The sequence below is a fragment of the Sprattus sprattus genome, assembly GCF_963457725.1.
Source record: "Sprattus sprattus genome assembly, chromosome: 16".
NCBI classification, from domain to species: domain Eukaryota; kingdom Metazoa; phylum Chordata; class Actinopteri; order Clupeiformes; family Clupeidae; genus Sprattus; species Sprattus sprattus.
This window is the reverse complement of record NC_137914.1, coordinates 24,854,957-24,873,260: the sequence shown is the minus strand read 5'-3', so window position 1 is coordinate 24,873,260 and position 18,304 is coordinate 24,854,957. Positions and strand designations below refer to the sequence as shown.

Genomic DNA, 18,304 nt, shown 5'->3' with positions numbered 1-18,304 from the left:
GATTTCATCTACCCGTGTTATAACATTTTACACGGCACTGTGCTTTTTGCACATATATACCACATTTTCCAGACTATTAACCACACCGCATATAAACTGCATTAAAGTATGTTCCCATCTCAGATAGAAGCATAGCGAGACGTATTGATGACATGTCTGCTGACATCGAGAGTAGGCTATTGGTTTGGAGAAGATATGCTGCAGCAGGAAGTTTTGCTTTGCAACTCGATGAGTCACCAGATATAAGTGGCCATACCCAAATCCTGGATAATGTGCGCTTTATGTAATGTAGACCGTGATGGAGCTTCTATATGCGAAAATGTTCTTTTGTGCCAGGCAATGCCCGAAAAAACGACAGGGTAGGAAATCTTCTCAGTCCCATCGAAGTATCTCAACCAAGGAGGACTTCAGTGGGACAGTTGTGTGGGTGTTTGCACCGACAGAGCTGCAGCCATGGTCGGGCGTATCAAAGGCTTCGTGAGCAGTGAGAGAGAGAAAAACCCAGATGTTGTGCTCACCCACTGCTTTCTACACCGAGAGGCACTATTTTGCTAAAACACTACCAGCAGAGCTAGCCGGTGTGTTGGGAAGAGTCGTGAGCATGGTGGAAAACCACTAAAAAGCCGCCTGTTTTCAATTTTATATGAGGAGATGGGAGCAGAGCATAATGCCTTATTGCTCCATACAGAGGTCCGATGGTTGTCACTGTGAAAAGTTCTAGCTTGCATTTACGAATTGAGAAAGGAACTGAACCTGAGGATGAGAAGTTCGATGGTGCCCAGCTGCTTTGAAGTGACGAGTGGAGCGCAAGACTTGCTTACCTTGCAAACATTTTTGGATATCTCAATGACCTCAACTCAAGAATGCAAGGCCATGACAAAAACCCACTCACAAGCACGGACAAAATAAATGGATTTCGTTCCATGGCCTCCCTCTGGCGACAACACGTCGGAAGGGGTACTCTTCAGATGTTTCATCTCGCCCAAAAACGGCAAGAAAAAGTCAACACGCGGCCTTGTGCGAAGAGATCGATGTTCATATACCATGACAGCTGTTGTTCTAATGGCATGTCTTTTGTTCTACAGGTGTGTGGCGGTAATGCAGCCTGTCTAAAATCATCTGTACCTGGGCAAAAAGCCCTTGCCATCTTGGCATTAGGATGATAAGTTTATTAAAAAACAAAAAATAGAACATGTGTTTCCCTGATTTCTTAGAGTATACTATGCTCATGCTGAAACGATGTTTGGGTTTGATTTTCATATAATTTCCGGTTGTTGGTGTGCCGGGAGATTTTTTTCTGTGTCTTAAGTGTTAAAGGTTGAAAATAGGGCTGAAACATCTACTTGAGTAAGTCGAATAATTCTGTTACAAAAAATGTTCGAGGCAAATAGGCTTAGTTTTATATCATATAATTCATATCATGCTCCGGTATCATTGTTAAATACGGACTGTTAATATTGACACACGCGCATTCAAAGATTTAGGGTGGAGCGATGGCGGAGAATCAAGAGACCAGCCGTAAAATGCCTTTCCGCACGTTAACTGTGGAAGACTCTCTGTCAATAGGGACGTTGCCTAGCAATGCCGTCTGCGTGCAGCTTCCTCAGTTTAGTTTTCAGTTTACGTATCGAGTGCTTAAATCATCATTGTTCAAGATGTATGCGAGGCATTGTGTGGGTACCTTATGAAAGTAAAGGTTTTCATGAAGTTACTACTGTGATAGATGGTGTATTTGAGCTACATGTGAGTGCACGTTGATATTCGTAGCGATTGGCATGCTTGAACCTGATTGCAGGACGCACTATTGATATTGTTGTTTAAAAACGCAAAAGTACTTTTTATCCGATTACTCGAATAATCGATGGAATACTCGATAGAATACTTGATTCCAAAAATATTCGATAGTTGCAGCCCTAGTTGAAAAACACTGCCTTAATACACTCGTTGGCAACATTATCTCACTTGCACTTTCCAGTGCCTTATACATGTTAAGTTTGTCTCAAACAATGTTTTCTCCCTCTTAAAAGAGCTCATTAAACGTCTGAGGTGGCACGGGTGGGGGAGCACAATATTCCAACAGTGAAACAGCCCTTGCATTGAGTGACTACATTGAATGCAAATCTTGCTCAAGTAATTTATCTATCTAGTTTGCCTAATCGTTATTCTGTTTCCTTGTATCCAAACCAAACTTTCTGATTTGAAGATGACATATGTTATGAATGAATTAAACAATGATCATTGTGACATTCCTGTTATTGTACACAGGTTTGCCTAGCAATGGCTTTGATGGTGGCAGCCAGCCTGTGACTGAGAGTTTCCGTGTATACCGCAATGAACGCAGTCTCCCACGTTCCAGTTCAGACTCTGATTCCACCAGCAGTAGCAGCAGCAGCGCGGCCTCTGACAGGACCAGGTACTCAATGCACCTGCACATACACATGCAAACAATGCACTCACACATACACATGCAAACAACGCACTCACACATACACATGCAAACAACTAAAAGCCAAGGCAGATTGTATGCAGCACAAAATACCTAAAATAAACGCCCAGAGACTCTTCCAGGAAGATACTTACAAAGACCATGCGTTGCTAACTCTCATACTGAATCTTTTACTTGGTGGAACATACTTTTTGCTAGCCTGACGTTGTAATACAATTCTAGTCAGAATATGAGTCTGATACTGCTCCATTGGGCTGTGATTATGATGCGTGTTTCAATCGAACCAGGAAAAAACCTAGACCTACAACAAATCAGCTAATCAGCTCGCCAACGGCAGCCATGTTTGTTGAAAATGAATTCAACCCAAGCGCTCTTTGATGACGTGGTTGATTACGTTACTGTTGGTCATCTGTCCATCATCTAATAAAGCCCGCCCTGACAATTTGATTGGTACAAACTAATTTTTGATCGGAGATAGTTTCTCCCCAACGGAGCAATGCCAGACCGAACTTCCCGGCCTCAAATGTTGTGGGCGGGCTTAGTTCGGTCTGGCACCCAGGCTCACTTTTTGCACTATCCTATGCAAATATGCTCATTAATCAGTAGATCCAAAATCATATTTATCATAATTCATCCACAAACTACAAGCTATTTATCCCAATATTGGTTTATCCCTTTAACTGTTGTGCTCCGTTGATGTCAACCACACACTCACAACCACATAGTACCAAGCTCATAACTCCTACACGCACATCATGGGATGACTCACTTAACAGGAAAAAACAGTAAGTGGCATTACCCCATCCAAAGAAGGTAATGGCTGCTCGGAATAAATCTATGCTGTGAGGTTGCTATGACATGCTGTTTAAACCAATACTATGCAACAGGTTTCCACTTTTTTAGGTATATTTTTATACCTTTCATACCTTTATACCTTGTTGAAGTATGTTTTTACGAAAGACAGATTAACATATGTGGCATTCCCACTTGCCATACAGGATATGCCATATGAAGTTCTGTGTTCCAGGCCGGGACCCCCAGCAAAAATAAAGGAAACATTCACAGAATTGACTTAGCAAGTAAATTGTCAAAATATGCGTACCATGTGATGGTCAATTAAATAATCTAAACTTATCTGCAGGGGACTGAGCTAAGTACTAGGAAAATAAAAAAATTGTGGTGGAATCTAGGTTTATTAGTAGTCTCGTTCCTTACCCCATATTGGCATCACGTGGTGATGCAAAGGGATGGTCTTATGCATTTACTTCAATAGCATTAAGTTCATCTCAGGAAACCATGGTATTAAACGTGAATTAGATTGAAATTGCATCCTCTATACATGTCTTTTTATCCTCTATTCTGACTCTAGAGAGAGGAAACAAACTCTATTGGGTGTACACATTGCACCCAAAAGCCCCCCGTAAATATCAACAGGTGAGTGAAACTGAAAAAGGGGTGTGAGTGGATATTAATGCATTCATTTGCATGATGTGAGGCTACTCATGACTGCATGTGTAGATATACTGAAGCCTCTCAAAGATATCCCAGAGAGAGTGATCATGGGTGCGAAGAACCCAATGCATAAAACGCTGCAGAGACCATTACCTGGATGGGGAGTGCATGTGGGAGGTTGTAAACTATTATTCTGTTGATGATCTTGAACATGACCTAAATGCATTCTCTTTCTGCATTCTGTTGCAACCATTTCAAGAAATTATACTTTGTTGAAAATGGAGCTCATTGGGTAGCTTTTAATCTCCTACCTCAGTTATATTATGTGACATAAATAGAAGTAACAAGTCATTATTGTTTTTAGACTACGCCATGGATAATGTTTGTTTAATGCCGTGAATTTAATAAAAGTCAAACAAAAAGGACTACTGTACCCAGTCATATAAACATAATACATATAAACAAAAAGGACTACTGTACCCAGTCATAATACACAGAAGCACCACAATCGGGTCATTCCATGCAATAACATCCAAAGTGGGAATATTATTCCACCACACAATCTCAGAATTTGCTGATCATTTCTTCCCTTGACAAATACACTCTCAAATGACGTGTCCCAAAATGGGTTGGGCCTCCATATCTATTCGGCCATTCCATCGATCTCCATGATCCCATGAAACAATTGTAGTCCTCCACACACTTAAGTTTAGCAGGACCCATGCCCTGCACTCATTTTCTTATCACGATATTGACTGTGTCAGCATTTTGTAAAGACACCATTAGAATTGGATGTTTCTCAAAAAAACATAGGAGGGTCTGAAGGCTGCAATTTTCAATTTCAAACGCAGAGTTAAAGGGGCATGTCTTTCCTGTTAACACAATCAGTGCCAGACACTGGTGTTTTTTTCTGCTTGAGCTGTTGAAAAAGAGCAGGAGCAGTCGTAGCTGTCTGTGGCCACCGTGTGTCCCTTCCACACAGGCTTTTAGCTAGGATTTTTTAAGGGGTGGTCCATTTTGTCATTAAACCTTACGTGGCGCGCGCAGGCGAGCCCCATAGGTGAGCGGGCGAGCACCGCAGGCTAAGTATGCTAAATTTACTAAGTAATGGGTTTTCAACTGGTTTTGTCCCAGGGCCCACCATTCTGACTAGGAAGTAATCCGCGGCCCACTGATGTTCCTGCCTGCTCGTGTGTGCGTACGCGTGTGTGTGTGTACGTTTGTGCGTGTGTGTCCGTGCGTGTTTGTCAGCCTGTCCCTCTGTCACTCTTCTCACTAAAAACAATCCATTGGTGCATATGACCAGCTAACTCGATGTTAGAACGAAATGTTAGCTAAGGACAGTAGATAACTTCAGTCGTTCACCAAAAGTATACTAACTAAACTTTAAAAATACACATAGGCTTGCTTTACTGCAGATGCTTGTTAACTTTGCGCGCAAGACTGTAGGTTACAAATAATATGCGTATGCTCAACTGATCAACATAGGCTCATTTCGCGGACCCCCTGCAATGCCGTCGCGCACCACAAGGGGGCCGCGGTCCCCTGGTTGAAAACCCCTGTACTAAGTGGTCAACCATCAGCAGTTCCCACATATGCACATACCTTACCAAGACTAACTTCAAGACAGAATAAATCCACATGTATAGAAAGGTGGTCAGCACCATATAAAAAGGAGGGGTACACACAATAATCAATAAGCGTTTCAGTTCACAATATAACTCCTGAAACACCAACACAGTATTCTCATTGTGCTAAATATATGATTAGAATAATATCTATCTAATACACGGCCTGTAAAATAAGACATTGTACTTAAATGGGTTGGCCAAACCATTTCTCTTGTTCTGACAGTCATCACAGGCCATCACCACTCTGATTAAGCTAGGAACCGTATATTAGTTCCCCCTGGTTCTGGTGGCGCTTCTTAGCCGCTGCACCGACAATCAAGACGAGGTCACGAACAATGAACACCCCAAACAGCTGGTAATCCATTCCACGAGTTTCTCGGTTTACTCAATAAATGTTGGAAACCACACTTGGTGTCCTAGCCTCCTTTCCGTATGTATCTTCATGTATGTGTATGCGTGCGCGATTGTATGCAAGTGCAATGTGTATGTATTAGCGTGTGTTAATTCAGCTAACTGGATTAGAGTCGGCTGGACTCCATGAGCGTTGTTGTTGAAATGAAGACAGGACGACTAGAGCTGAAAACAGTTTTGTGGCATCACACAGGCTCAATTTTGTGTCAAGCCCAGTGTGTATTTGTAGGTGCTCGTATGGTCTACTTCTCTGCCTCCAAACCCGAGTCAGTCCTTCAATGTCTCCTACATATTGACATTCACAAATGCTCTCTGATGTTCACCATGATGCTGCCTAGCTCTGATATTTAGAATCAGCTAATTTGTTCTTGAAGTTGAGTGAATAACTTAATTAGCATATTTTTTAATTTGAATAGAAAAATAATCACATTTGTCTATTCACCCCCTGACATTTTAAAACACACTCACTGTGTGTGCATGTATGCGCCTCTGGTAGTAAACAGGTTCAAGGGGTTTGCCCTTTTCAAACACACATTTGTTAAGTTTATAAGCCCTACCAGGATATTTGTAGGGTATGAGGATACACCAAGAGAGAAGCCTCATACTTACACAGGCCAACTAATATCAGCTGTGCGCTAGAGTTATGGAAGACAATGGGATATCTCCCAGAGGAGGAGGCATCAATATGCCAATGCAGAGAAAATAATACCATTATTTCCAGCAGCTCTGCGGTTAATACATGGAAATGCATTTTTAGTTTTTTTGTAGTTAGTATTGCGCACAGTAACTCTTGCAGGTTAAATATATTTTCACTGTCTGCAACATAAACAAGTGATTTACATATTAACTTGATTTGTACTCAACTAGATAGCTACCCATGTTTTGGTGTTAAACTTTTTTAAGCCAAATTTTATGTTTGTTTTGTATTAAATGCCAAAGGTAAGTTAATCTGTTAAGTTTACTGTTATTATAAATGTATTAAGTTACCTTCCTGAGAAAGGTGTTGCATTAACAACTGTGTTGGACTGAAGAACTAAAATAGCACATCTAGCAATATAATTGTCACGCTTCTCCATATCAAAATCAACTTCAACTATCTTACTTTCTGGCCCCATGGTCGATGCTGTTTCGTTGAGCTGTTGGGCAACTTGACCCATTCCTCCTACTCCTGATCATTCTCTCCAGTAGCTGACTGGCTGGTTGAGAGAGACTGTGTCTGAGTTTTGGCCTGCCGGTTTTCATGAAAATCCTACTATATACAGCTCCTAAACCACGTCAAAAGGGTCAATGGCTTCAAGATTGTTCACACAAATCGAGGTTCTGGACACACCTTTGTCATTCAGTGTTCAAGGCGAAGTAGATTTCTTCTATGGATACATTTCATATCCAAAGTGAACCAGCCAAGTTGTAGGCTAACTCAAATGGTGTCTTTAAAAGATCAGCAATGTCATGCTTTGAAAGCTTTTCTTACATTTTCGCGGGGTGTGCTGTCCTGGACCACAGAACTCTGCATAGCCTAAACGACTAGTGGGATTGACAAGTGTCAAATATCACATATGCCATACATCAAAATGAGTTTGAAAATGATCGCAAAACTATACGTAAAAACATATTTTGAGCTTTGAGTGAACATAATAGTAAACATTTATAGAAAGTGTCTTTTTCTCATCACATCAGTAAAAATAATGCTGACGTACCATAGGTTTTGTCTGAGCTCACTAAATCTGAGACCTTTGACTGAGCACACTAAATCTGAGACCTTTGTCTGCAAGAATTATTTCAAGTCTCCTGAGGTGGCCTACATGCAGCAGGAGCCATTTTCTGCACCTCACACATTGAACCCGATTTGGTCTTTGTGTTTGAAAATAGTTCCACACAAAAGTTCTCATTTGGATGAGTCCGATATATAATATAATATTTGGTTTCCTGCTTTTTCTTTCCCAAATTCAACTCTTTTCTTTCTGTGCCCACATCCAAATGATGAGCCTCTTGGCAGTGAATCAAAGTAAAAGTCCCCTGACCTAGTGACTAGTTGCATCTCCCATTCAGGGCTTTGAAGGGGCAACAAACACATGTGATAACTTGCCATCTGGTTACTTGTCTGATGAAGCCGTCACACAAGAAATTATGTCTTATCTTCTCTTTGGTTAAATGTTATAAAACTTGGTAGGAGAGCTTATAAGCATGCTCTTGACATGAAGTTACCTGCTGGGCCCATTATTGTTCCTTGTAGTTATGTTCTTCTTCCACTGCTTCTCTGGCTAGAACTTCAGGGTTACAAGTTGTGAAATTTGTCTCAATGATTTGGGCTGCTACCCTCATTCAATTCGGCAGGTTTGATGTATGAGACTCAAGCACTCTAATGACACCAATGGGGCCAATTTGGAGGTATATTCACACACACAACATTTGAACCTCGTGAGCCAAAATTGTTGGATTCCTCACACTGAGTTCAACCAAAGGGAATTTGGGTTCTTCAATGCTACTTTGACCTCTGCTCTTGCATTTGTGTCATGGCGCCATTTATTTATTGGGTAATTAAAAGCAAATCAATTAACACTTACTAGACACAAACATAATCCTCAATGGGATGTAATCAAGACTCATATCACAACGTTCTTCCTTGCAGTCCTCACACTTTCATTCAAAGGGAAGTTACACCAAGGGCATCTGAAGAGATGGTTCAACAAGGGCAATGCTTAGACTTATTGCAGTGCCATCTTCCTTATGTCTTCCATGGTCAGTTCAAAAACCCGAAACCTGTGCTGGGGTTTATTGGAGTCACCTTGGGTGTTTATTGGAGTCCCCTTGGGTGTTTATTGGAGTCACGTTGGGTGTTTATTGGAGTCACGTTGGGTGTTTATGAGAGTCACCTCGGGTGTTTATTGGAGTCACCTCGGGTGTTTGTTGGAGTCACATTTGAAGTTTTTTTGTGTCGTAACAACCTGACAATAACCACTGATTTACCATTAATGTTATTATTTTTTCTAATGGGTTTAGAGACTTAAAATGCTGATGTTATTTTGTATACTCCTTACTAAGCTCTACAAAATGTTTTAAATTCATAACATAGACTTGACCATTCAAGGTTTCAGTTTGTAAGGTTTGCATGTCATAGCTTCTCTGCATGGTTTGTAGCTATTTTGGAAAATGTCTGCTGTATTCTTTTAACGGCACAGCAAACACCAAATACTTTTAAGTAATATTATGGTGGTGGTTTACCTAAATGTGTTAGAGGACATAGTTTAGGTTGTTTACATACGATTCCTTGCATGTAATGTTGAGAGGTCTAACCACTGGCGGAAGTTAACAGTCAATAGCACAAGGTATTTAACATGTTGTCCTGTGTACAACTCAAACTCATATTAGTAATTAAACTTAATAATAATAAATAAAACCACACTATTAAGAATGCAATAGTGTGATTGGTTGAGCAATCCCACTCATTCATTATTTAAATGAATATCACAAACAAAGCCTTGCCAAATTCACAAATGTTTTGTTTATTTTTTAATGAGAAAAACATTAGACTATTACAAGTAATATTTTTTTGTCTTATTTACTTACTTCTCTTTCTTTTTATCTCCCTTGTTCCTCAGTACTACACCCTCTAAACTGGGCCGTGGAAAGCCTTCATTTTCCCGTTCTGCCTTTCAAGAGGACAGCAGTGAAGAGACATCAGGAACGGAGAATGACACCTACTCAGTGGGAGCGAATCGGGCTGTATCTCATAGTGAGATTCATTCACATTTTTCTCTTTTTGATAAACAAATTGTTTTGATCATATAGGATATATTTACTCTAAAATTTCTCAATAATTTGACCAGTACCATATAATACCTTTATTGATCATAAAATATATATCATTTTTTTCATTAGATTTTTCAGATTTTTCAGAAGTTTTCAGATTTTTTTTTGTGTACTTTAGAAGATGATTTAATCTTGTTTAGTAATGTCATACTGCATTTATTCTGCATTTTGTGTTTTTCAAATGTTGAGCATATTGCGTTTGAGAATATTCCAGGGAGTATTGCGTTTGAGAATATTCCAGGAGTATTGCATGTGCAATTGTAAATGCAAATGAAAAAAAGCCTAGTAAATGGGGTGGATCTGACGGTGTTTGCATATTAAGTCCTATTCAAGAAAACTGGTCAATCTATCCTTATATCTCCAAAACTCTGGTCAATATATCCTTATATCTCTAAAACTCTGGTAAATCGTTCCTTATATCTCAAAAAACTCTGGTCAATATGTCCTTATATCTCCAAAACGACTGCTTTTCTAATGTGCCATTACTTTATATTTAGTCCCAAATGACATGGAATCTGGAATACCTGCCCTAAAGCGATCAGACAGGGAGATCAGAGAAAGAACGGAGACTTTCTAACCATTAAAGAAAGGAGACAGGTGGAGGGTAAAAAAAAACTGAAAACTTATAACAAACAGGCTTCTTTCAAAAGAAAATTGTTAATAAACTATCCGAGACATTGTAGAGGTGCAAATTTCAACAATAAATAACTCAAGACAGTTTACTTATGTCTCACAAAATTTAGTTCAGGTACATTCAATCATGAAAATATAAACATCGAAATAACAACGGAATTATATACATGACACCATACATCAAGTCCCTTGAAGTTTTTGTCCATTATGAGACGGAACAAAGGAGGGCCCAAAAAGAAAACGGTAAAAAGGCCTTTACATAATATCCAGCCCTGGTCAAACAATCAAACAAAAGGTTTCCCCAAAACTCCTCTTCTCTTGCAAAGAAATCAGCACTCAGTGATGGGTTCTCCACCTGCCAGGAAGGTGTCACAGGTGTCCCACACATACACTTCCTGTCAGCTTCCTCCCCTCTCCTTTCATAATCAGTTAAAGTCCTTACAGCTAATTATACACAGAAAAACAAATGAAGTATTCCATGTCACCATTTACCACTTACTATAAATAAACAGTGAGTGGATAACACTTGTAGGTGCTATTGGTACCAGCCTCACATGGGAATACCAAGATATGTAGGTTCCTTAACCTCTGAGCAAGGGCCGAGTAAATGTGGGTGCAATTGTGTGTAAATTGTGATACCGTCTTCGGGAGGGCCACCAAGACACATTGGTACTATCCCGATAACAGGATGTGGTAATCTCATACGATTGGATATGATGGATCAACCACTCAACACAAAGGCAGAACAATCAAGTTGAACACCTAGGGGGCGCCACACAAAGGGTAGTGTCCACTGGAAATAACTGTATAGTACTTGTTAAGTTTTATTATCATGAGAACACAAGTCGTATTATTAGTGTGCTTGCCCGAAGGGAAGCACACTATTGTTCTTCGTTTTTTACTATTTTTTTTATTCTAGTAGTTTTTCTTGCAGCTAACTACTCCTCGCCCGATTGAGATAGAGACGCCGTTCAAACACCAAAACGTCCGGCCCGATCCGGTGCAAGCTGCTATGACTTTTCGTGGCGGTACTCCTTGCCACTCCTTTTTTATTCCTCTTTTTCCATCACCTTTTTTCTCCATAGACTTGCATGGCAGAACTTTGAGGCATTATGACATCATAATAGGCTCATTAAACTGGCTTGCACCTGTGATTCACTGACAACTCTCACTGACACCTGCGCACGGTTCCTCTTCTCTCTCTGTCCCTCTCCATTCAACTGTATAACTAGGAATATTAAGAGACACCTTCCATACCAGGGCTCTACTCACTCATGCATACTCACTCATGTTTACTCACTCGTGCATACTCACTCATGCATACTCACTCGTGCATACTCACTCATGCATACTTACTCATGCATACTCACTCATGTTTACTCACTCATGCGTACTCACTCATGCGTACTCACTCATGCATACTCACTCATGCATACTGACTCATGTTTACTCACTCGTGCATACTCACTCATGTTTACTCACTCATGCATACTCACTCATGCATACTCACTCATGCATACTCACTCATGCATACTCACTCATGCATACTCACTCGTGCATACTCACTCATGTTTACTCACTCATGCATACTCACTCATGCATACTCATTTGTGCATACTCATTTGTGCATGCTCATCCAGCAGGGAGAGCTGGAGAGCTGACACCTGCCCCAATTCCAAGGCACTTGTTCTCTCGGTCATGGCCGCAACAGAGCAAGCACACTCTCGCAGTTCGTTCACGAAACGCATTCTAGTTGTTATAATTATTCGCCCTGTTTTTCCTTACTAATTTCCACCCATAGGGTGTCACGATATCGACACCATTCTAGAATTCACACGTCCATCCTAATGTCATGTACTTAAGGTAAATCCCACTTTTGAATTAATCATCAAGCTTCTGGAAATGAAGAGGCTAGTTCTTATTCTACCCAATATGAAACTAATTAAGAAGTAGCCCTTACCTTCCAACTGCTGTGTCCACAGCCCAACATTGGAGAGAGCTTTGAGCTGGCATGACACTACCCTCATGCTATAGCTCCGGGTCGGTTTGGAGCTTGTAGAGGTTTAAACAACCTAAGATGGATCTACGCCTTTAAGACGGAATGGAAGTTAGATCACCTTTCTATATCAATACTACTTTTAATGGGAACTATACCACCTATAGTAAATACAGTTTTACTGATAAACTGCCCCTCAGTAGGCTACTGTAGTGAGTATGTTTAGGCAGTCAAGTACATTTTGGTGTTAATGTGGTGAATTCCAGGGTTATCTGGCGAGCTAGCAAGCAAAGAATCAGAAACAGCTTGCAAGCTAAACGATTTGGGCTTGGATGAGACCAACTGAAACCAAGCAGATTATCCTTGTCCATGACTAAGAAAGTAAATAGGTTGGATTATTTTTAGACTGAATCAAATAATCTGTTTGTGGGTTATACATACAGTATGTCCAAATGCACGTGTGGCAACCACAGTATAAAAATGATAAAAGCCTTTGACACCTCCCGTTATGAGAAACATTTTGGATGAGGTGGAGGTAAAAAAAAAACGTACCCTTACATAAGGTACTTTCATATGTTACACAGTATGGGCTAGTGTTGCATTACTAAAAGTTATGTACAAAAAAAGGATACACTAAGCAGAATCTGTCAAAACTGTACAACAACTTCACACAAAGGGGAGCATCATCTTGGATCCTCATATCATATCCAAGTAAATGATCTATGACACTACTTACCACAGACTTGGTTCACACTGAAATGTTGCCCAAATTATGTTTATTGTGCCCTTGTTCCTCGGGATCTGTTTTTGTCTCGTACATGATGTCCAGGATCGTCTTACAAGTATTAATAACAAATCCTGACTAAGTCAACATAGGATGTTTTTGAAAATCCAATTATCATTTTTCATAGCTGGAATTGAATGTCTGAAGGGGTACGGAACGGTCTTAGACCATGGTAAGGCAAATAACTCAATCTGTGTGTGTGTTTGTGTGTTCCAGTTGTCCGAAGCCGCAGTAGGTCTGGTTGTTGGATGACTTCAGATGACTACACGTCTTTAGATGCATTGGACCTAGTATGGGCCAAGTGTAGAGGTTACCCATCGTACCCAGCACTGGTAAGTCAGGAATTGGACCAACTCTTCTTGAGTTCCTGCAGAATACATCTTTTTCAGTTTCATTGAACTACAACATCTGCTGTTAATTTATATCATATAACACTACCATAATTGAAATAAATGGCAATGATCTCACCCTATAAAAAGACCAACTGAAGTTGTAGTCAGACACAGGTTTTATGTTTTCCACTGAGTTCATGGAACGAAAGAACATAGCTGCAATGATGAGAATAAAGTCTTTCTGTCCATTTTTCCATTTTTTTTTCTCTAACCATTTATAATTCTCAGCTCTTTTCTAACTTGTTTTTAACACTCCCCCTAGATCATAGACCCGAAAATGCCACGAGAGGGTGTGTTTCATAGGGGGGTGCCGATCCCTGTGCCTCCACTGGATGTTCTCAAGCTTGGCGAGCAGATGACTCAGGAGGCTCGTGAACACCTTTATTTGGTCCTGTTCTTCGACAACAAGAGGACCTGGTCAGTCTCTTTCAATTCTTTAGGGCCAATTATATATATATCTCTCTCTGCTGTACATCCCTATCTCAAAGCTGTTTTCTCCCATCATTGTGTGGCTTCTTCTCTGCAATCACACCATGATGAAAAAACATGACTTTCTAAGTAATAACCCATTACACGCTCACATAAGCAATTCATTGATTTTTGTAATTATTATTTGTATTACTAGATCAATGGAAACCCTTTCCTACTCTTTCCTGGGGCTAAAAGTGTTTCTGTAACTGTTACACCTAAGAGACTAATGTGATCTATGAAAGCAACATAACAGTGTGCAAAAACCCAAGGCATAACTGTTAATTTTGTATACTGTGACAGAATATGTTTTCTATGAAAGAAAATGAGTTATTAGTTGCATTGTTTCACATCATAAAGTCTGTGGCCATGCCACATTATTTAGAGCTGATCATCAACTTCAGGGGTCTCTCTTTGAACAGTGGTGTACGGTTGGGTCATTTTAAACCCTCTGATAACAGCTCATCAAAATATGCTATCTTTATCTATCGATCGATCTATCTTATCTATCCATCATATCTCTATCTATCGATCGATCTATCTTATCTAGCCATCATCCAGATGTAACATTCCCAAAAATGTAAAGTACTAGTAAAGTATGTTGGTCTTTTTATTGAATATAGGTCTTGAAGCCTAATTGATCAGAAGCATTCCTGCCTACTGAAAGGGCATATGACTTTTCGCTGTTTATAACACAAGGAATACAGAAATGTATTGTAATCAGTCAACAATCCAGACTAAGCAGGACTATTTTTCTCTTTTCTATGTGTAAAAAAATCTCATGTTATGATGTGTGGACCTTTAATGCATTGGACTTCTGTTCCACTTCAGTAACATTTCTCAAAATCAAAAGTGTGTTCTACCATTGTTTTTGTTGTATTTTCAGGCAGTGGCTTCCGCGCTCCAAACTGGTGCCACTGGGAGTGGATCAGGAACTGGATAAAGACAAGATGAACGAGGGCAGGAAGTCAAACATTAGAAAGTCTGTGCAGGTGGCGTATCACCGGGCCATGCAGCACCGGAACAAAGTTCAGGGAGACCCCAGCAGTGACACCAGTGACAGTGACTGAGCACCTGCATGTGCACAGACCTTATCTGAAATGCACAACTTCACTTGAAAAAAAGCAATGGAAGGATTGACCCGTGAACTATAATACACATTCAGTGATGTCATCCCTTCTTGGTGCAGTAGTTTTATTTTAAGTTTGTGCTGAGGAAGATAAAATGTCACATTGTAAGATATGTAATTTAAAAGAAATTTAGACCACTTCTGTTTTTCACTTCTACATTTTTCAATGGAATAAGGATCATGAACACAAATGACTCATAACTATCAGTGTCCCTTTAGCTTCATTCACCACCACACATTTACAACACTGTGCAACCAAGACTGTCTTGCCTCTACGGCAAAGATACACAAATATCATGGCTTTTTCATAAAAAGATCATACAAATAAATCATTGAATAATACTTGATTCCAACATTTCCATACATTGTTACACTCAAGTACACCTTAGCTCCACACCCACCTATTGTGTTTAAACTTGTAGCAGTTTTTTTTGTCTGTTTTCTTTACGTTTGGTATGGTGTGTGTAGTAAATAGGGGTTAAATGTTTGGGGGACCATGGAGAACCGAGCTGGCCATGGAACTTTTGTGTTTTGAAAATTAACACAATTAAAGGATCAATCATTTAATTAAGCGTCTATGAATCTTCCCATTGTGAAGCGAATAGAACCTGTTCTGTGGATTTCTGTGTCATTTCAAATTTTGCATTGATACTGATCTGTATCCACTTTCCATAACCTAGTTTCACATAGCTGAAATAAAATTAACTTAAAATAAGGCTAAAGGGTATGCAATAGAACATGATCGGGTGTGTTTGGAACACAAATGTCATGTTATGACTCATCATGCCATAACTCTTCCTCAGTAGATTTCAAATGTGATGCTTTTTTGTTGGACATTAACCCCAGCCAGGTCTCACCTCTGTAGAAGAAAGAAAGCTGATGTCATCTCACTCCCTCTCTCAGGTTCTGGGGACTCTCCACAGTAACATTTTTAGGTTCATGAAAAACAGCTTAGCTGAGGTCAGACCCAATATGAATAATGAGTTTAAAACATTCAACATTACATTCTTTGAACAGTCTACATTGTGAAATGCATTACCTTTGCATACATAGTTTCTTTTGAAGCCCTGCAATTATGTGCGTAATCAACAAAATGGTGAATTTTGTGATCATTTTGTGAATTGCTCCAGCGAGGTTCAGGCTCTGTTTTGGGACTGTATGAATAAAATTGAATTGAATATATGAGCGTCATTGACATTTAATGCCTGTGTTCAACAGGTTGAGGTTAGAAGACATTTTGACGTGTTTTCTGATATCACAGCAGAACATTACAATGCAACATTTGAAAAGTAAAAGCTAAAATACAGAGAAGTGAAAAACATTGATAACTTCCCCAATAGACATGTCCATTCATTAGAGATGTGTGAAAAAATAGTTGTATCAGTTAATCCCTTTTTATTTCATCCGATTCGTATTAAATACAAAAGTTTAGGCTACTATGCACTTCTTCTGGTTTTATAGGTTCCTTTCTGCAATGCTTAAACATAGCCTATGTGCCATAATACAGAGAATCACGTTACCATACTCCATTAGATGGCCCTCTTGTGTTCTCCTTGTGCAAGCTGCCAACATAGAGGAAACCCTCTTGTTACATCCATTTTTTCACTGTCAAAGCAACTATACCCATGAGTGCCTCAAATAAAAATAATTTGGTATAGAAGCCTTTGGTCCTTTCTTTAGTGGTTTTCACAATATGTTTCCAGTGACTACACCTGTTAATTAGTTAAGTAATGAGTTTATTTGTAAAGAGTGGTGACGAGACATCCCGACTTTTTGTCTCATCTCATTCTGATAAGAAGTCATGTTTGTCTTGTACTTCCTCTTTCCTTAAACTTTCCTAACGAGGTTAAGAGTGATGAGATGTGGGGTTCTGGGAACACAATTTACACATGGAAACATCTTTTACCCATCAAGAAGCACAAGATCAACCGAAGTGATCCAAGAAGTGGGTCCATTCTTCATGGTCCAAATGAGGAGAAAGTGTGTGTGACCTTGCCATTGAAGTTCCTTGTGTTCATCCATACATGTGAGAGATGCATATGATTGGATTACATTTTGCACAGTTAATGGTTATTGGTGTTCGAAAGACAATCATTGGGGCATGCACTGTCACACATTTGATATAACAAACTGTTGCAATAGTTTATTTCTTCACTGCCACTCTCTGAGTTGCAATTCACGGCACGGTCTTTGAAGTCTTTGACAAAACAACAGTTGTGGAAAAACTCATCTCTGAAGTGTCTTCAAAGTGAAGTGAACTTCAACAGCAACTCACCCGACCTCCATCCAGTCAAGGTAAATTGATTTACTTGCAAAGCAAATAAAACTCAGGTAATGTTATAATTTGCAGACAGCGGCCTTTCCTTTCAGTAGTGAATTATGCTTAATTACATTGTTATTCACCCCGGAATGTGAGACCTTCATTTTTAATTATGTGACAGTTTTGAAGTAATGTTAGCTCACTGTAGCATAGCATGCTGTCAAACGCCTCTGATCAGTGCGTAAAACTGTGTGCCAGACATCAGTAACTGGGGTGTTTTTGTCTGCACAGCAGCAGAGGCCATATAGTCAGGGATATTAAGATGGAGACTGTAGCATTAACCAAAGCACAGCTCTCCCATCTCAGGATGTACCATGCAGCACAATTGTGTAGGTTCACGTTAAATTGTGTGGCTTTTTAATTTAATTTGATGTGCCTTGCTGCTCTCTCAGTAGTATTTTCTGGAATTGTCTGTGGTTTTACAGGGTTGCTCAGTGGGCTGTGCATTGGTCACTTGTAGGAGGGCCTTTATGGATCCCAAGTGCAACATGCAACCTGTCAACGGCCACCTGGGGTTAGACCGCTCCAGGTAAGGCCTAGGACGCGATCTGGCACTCCGCGCCTGGGCGAGACGCTCCACTTGGTGAATGAGGCGCGCCTCACTAGGACGCGATCTGGCACTCCGCGACGCATAGCATAGAGACAGGGGCGCGGGCGCACATGAGACTCTTATTAAAGATCTTAGCCTACTATATACGTTGTTGAGAGTCTTATTAAAGATCTTACTCATTCTCACAAGGACAAAACAAATAGCTACACGTAGCCTATAAACGTTGTTGAGACTCTTACTCATTCTCGTCGGTAACAAAACAGAAAAACAGCTACACGGTCA

The 18,304-nt window shown here is 40.0% G+C and overlaps 1 protein-coding gene across 5 annotated transcripts in view; it reads left to right on the top strand.

Annotated features, from left to right (window-relative positions):
- Positions 1-16,712, top strand: part of brpf1 (bromodomain and PHD finger containing, 1) — a 69,384-nt gene extending 52,672 nt beyond the window's left edge. For 4 of the 5 annotated variants that reach the window (XM_080854147.1, XM_080854148.1, XM_080854146.1 and 1 more), the window contains 5 exons: positions 2,266-2,413; positions 9,540-9,673; positions 13,380-13,495; positions 13,818-13,972; positions 14,910-16,712. In XM_080854147.1, the coding sequence (XP_080710273.1) occupies positions 2,266-2,413; positions 9,540-9,673; positions 13,380-13,495; positions 13,818-13,972; positions 14,910-15,093 (737 nt within the window). In that variant the 3' untranslated portion in view covers positions 15,094-16,712. Of the gene's footprint in view, positions 1-2,265; positions 2,414-3,815; positions 3,881-9,539; positions 9,674-13,379; positions 13,496-13,817; positions 13,973-14,909 lie in introns of those variants that run through there. The other variant, XM_080854150.1, reaches the window with a different exon arrangement.
- The last annotated feature ends 1,592 nt before the right edge of the window (positions 16,713-18,304 follow it).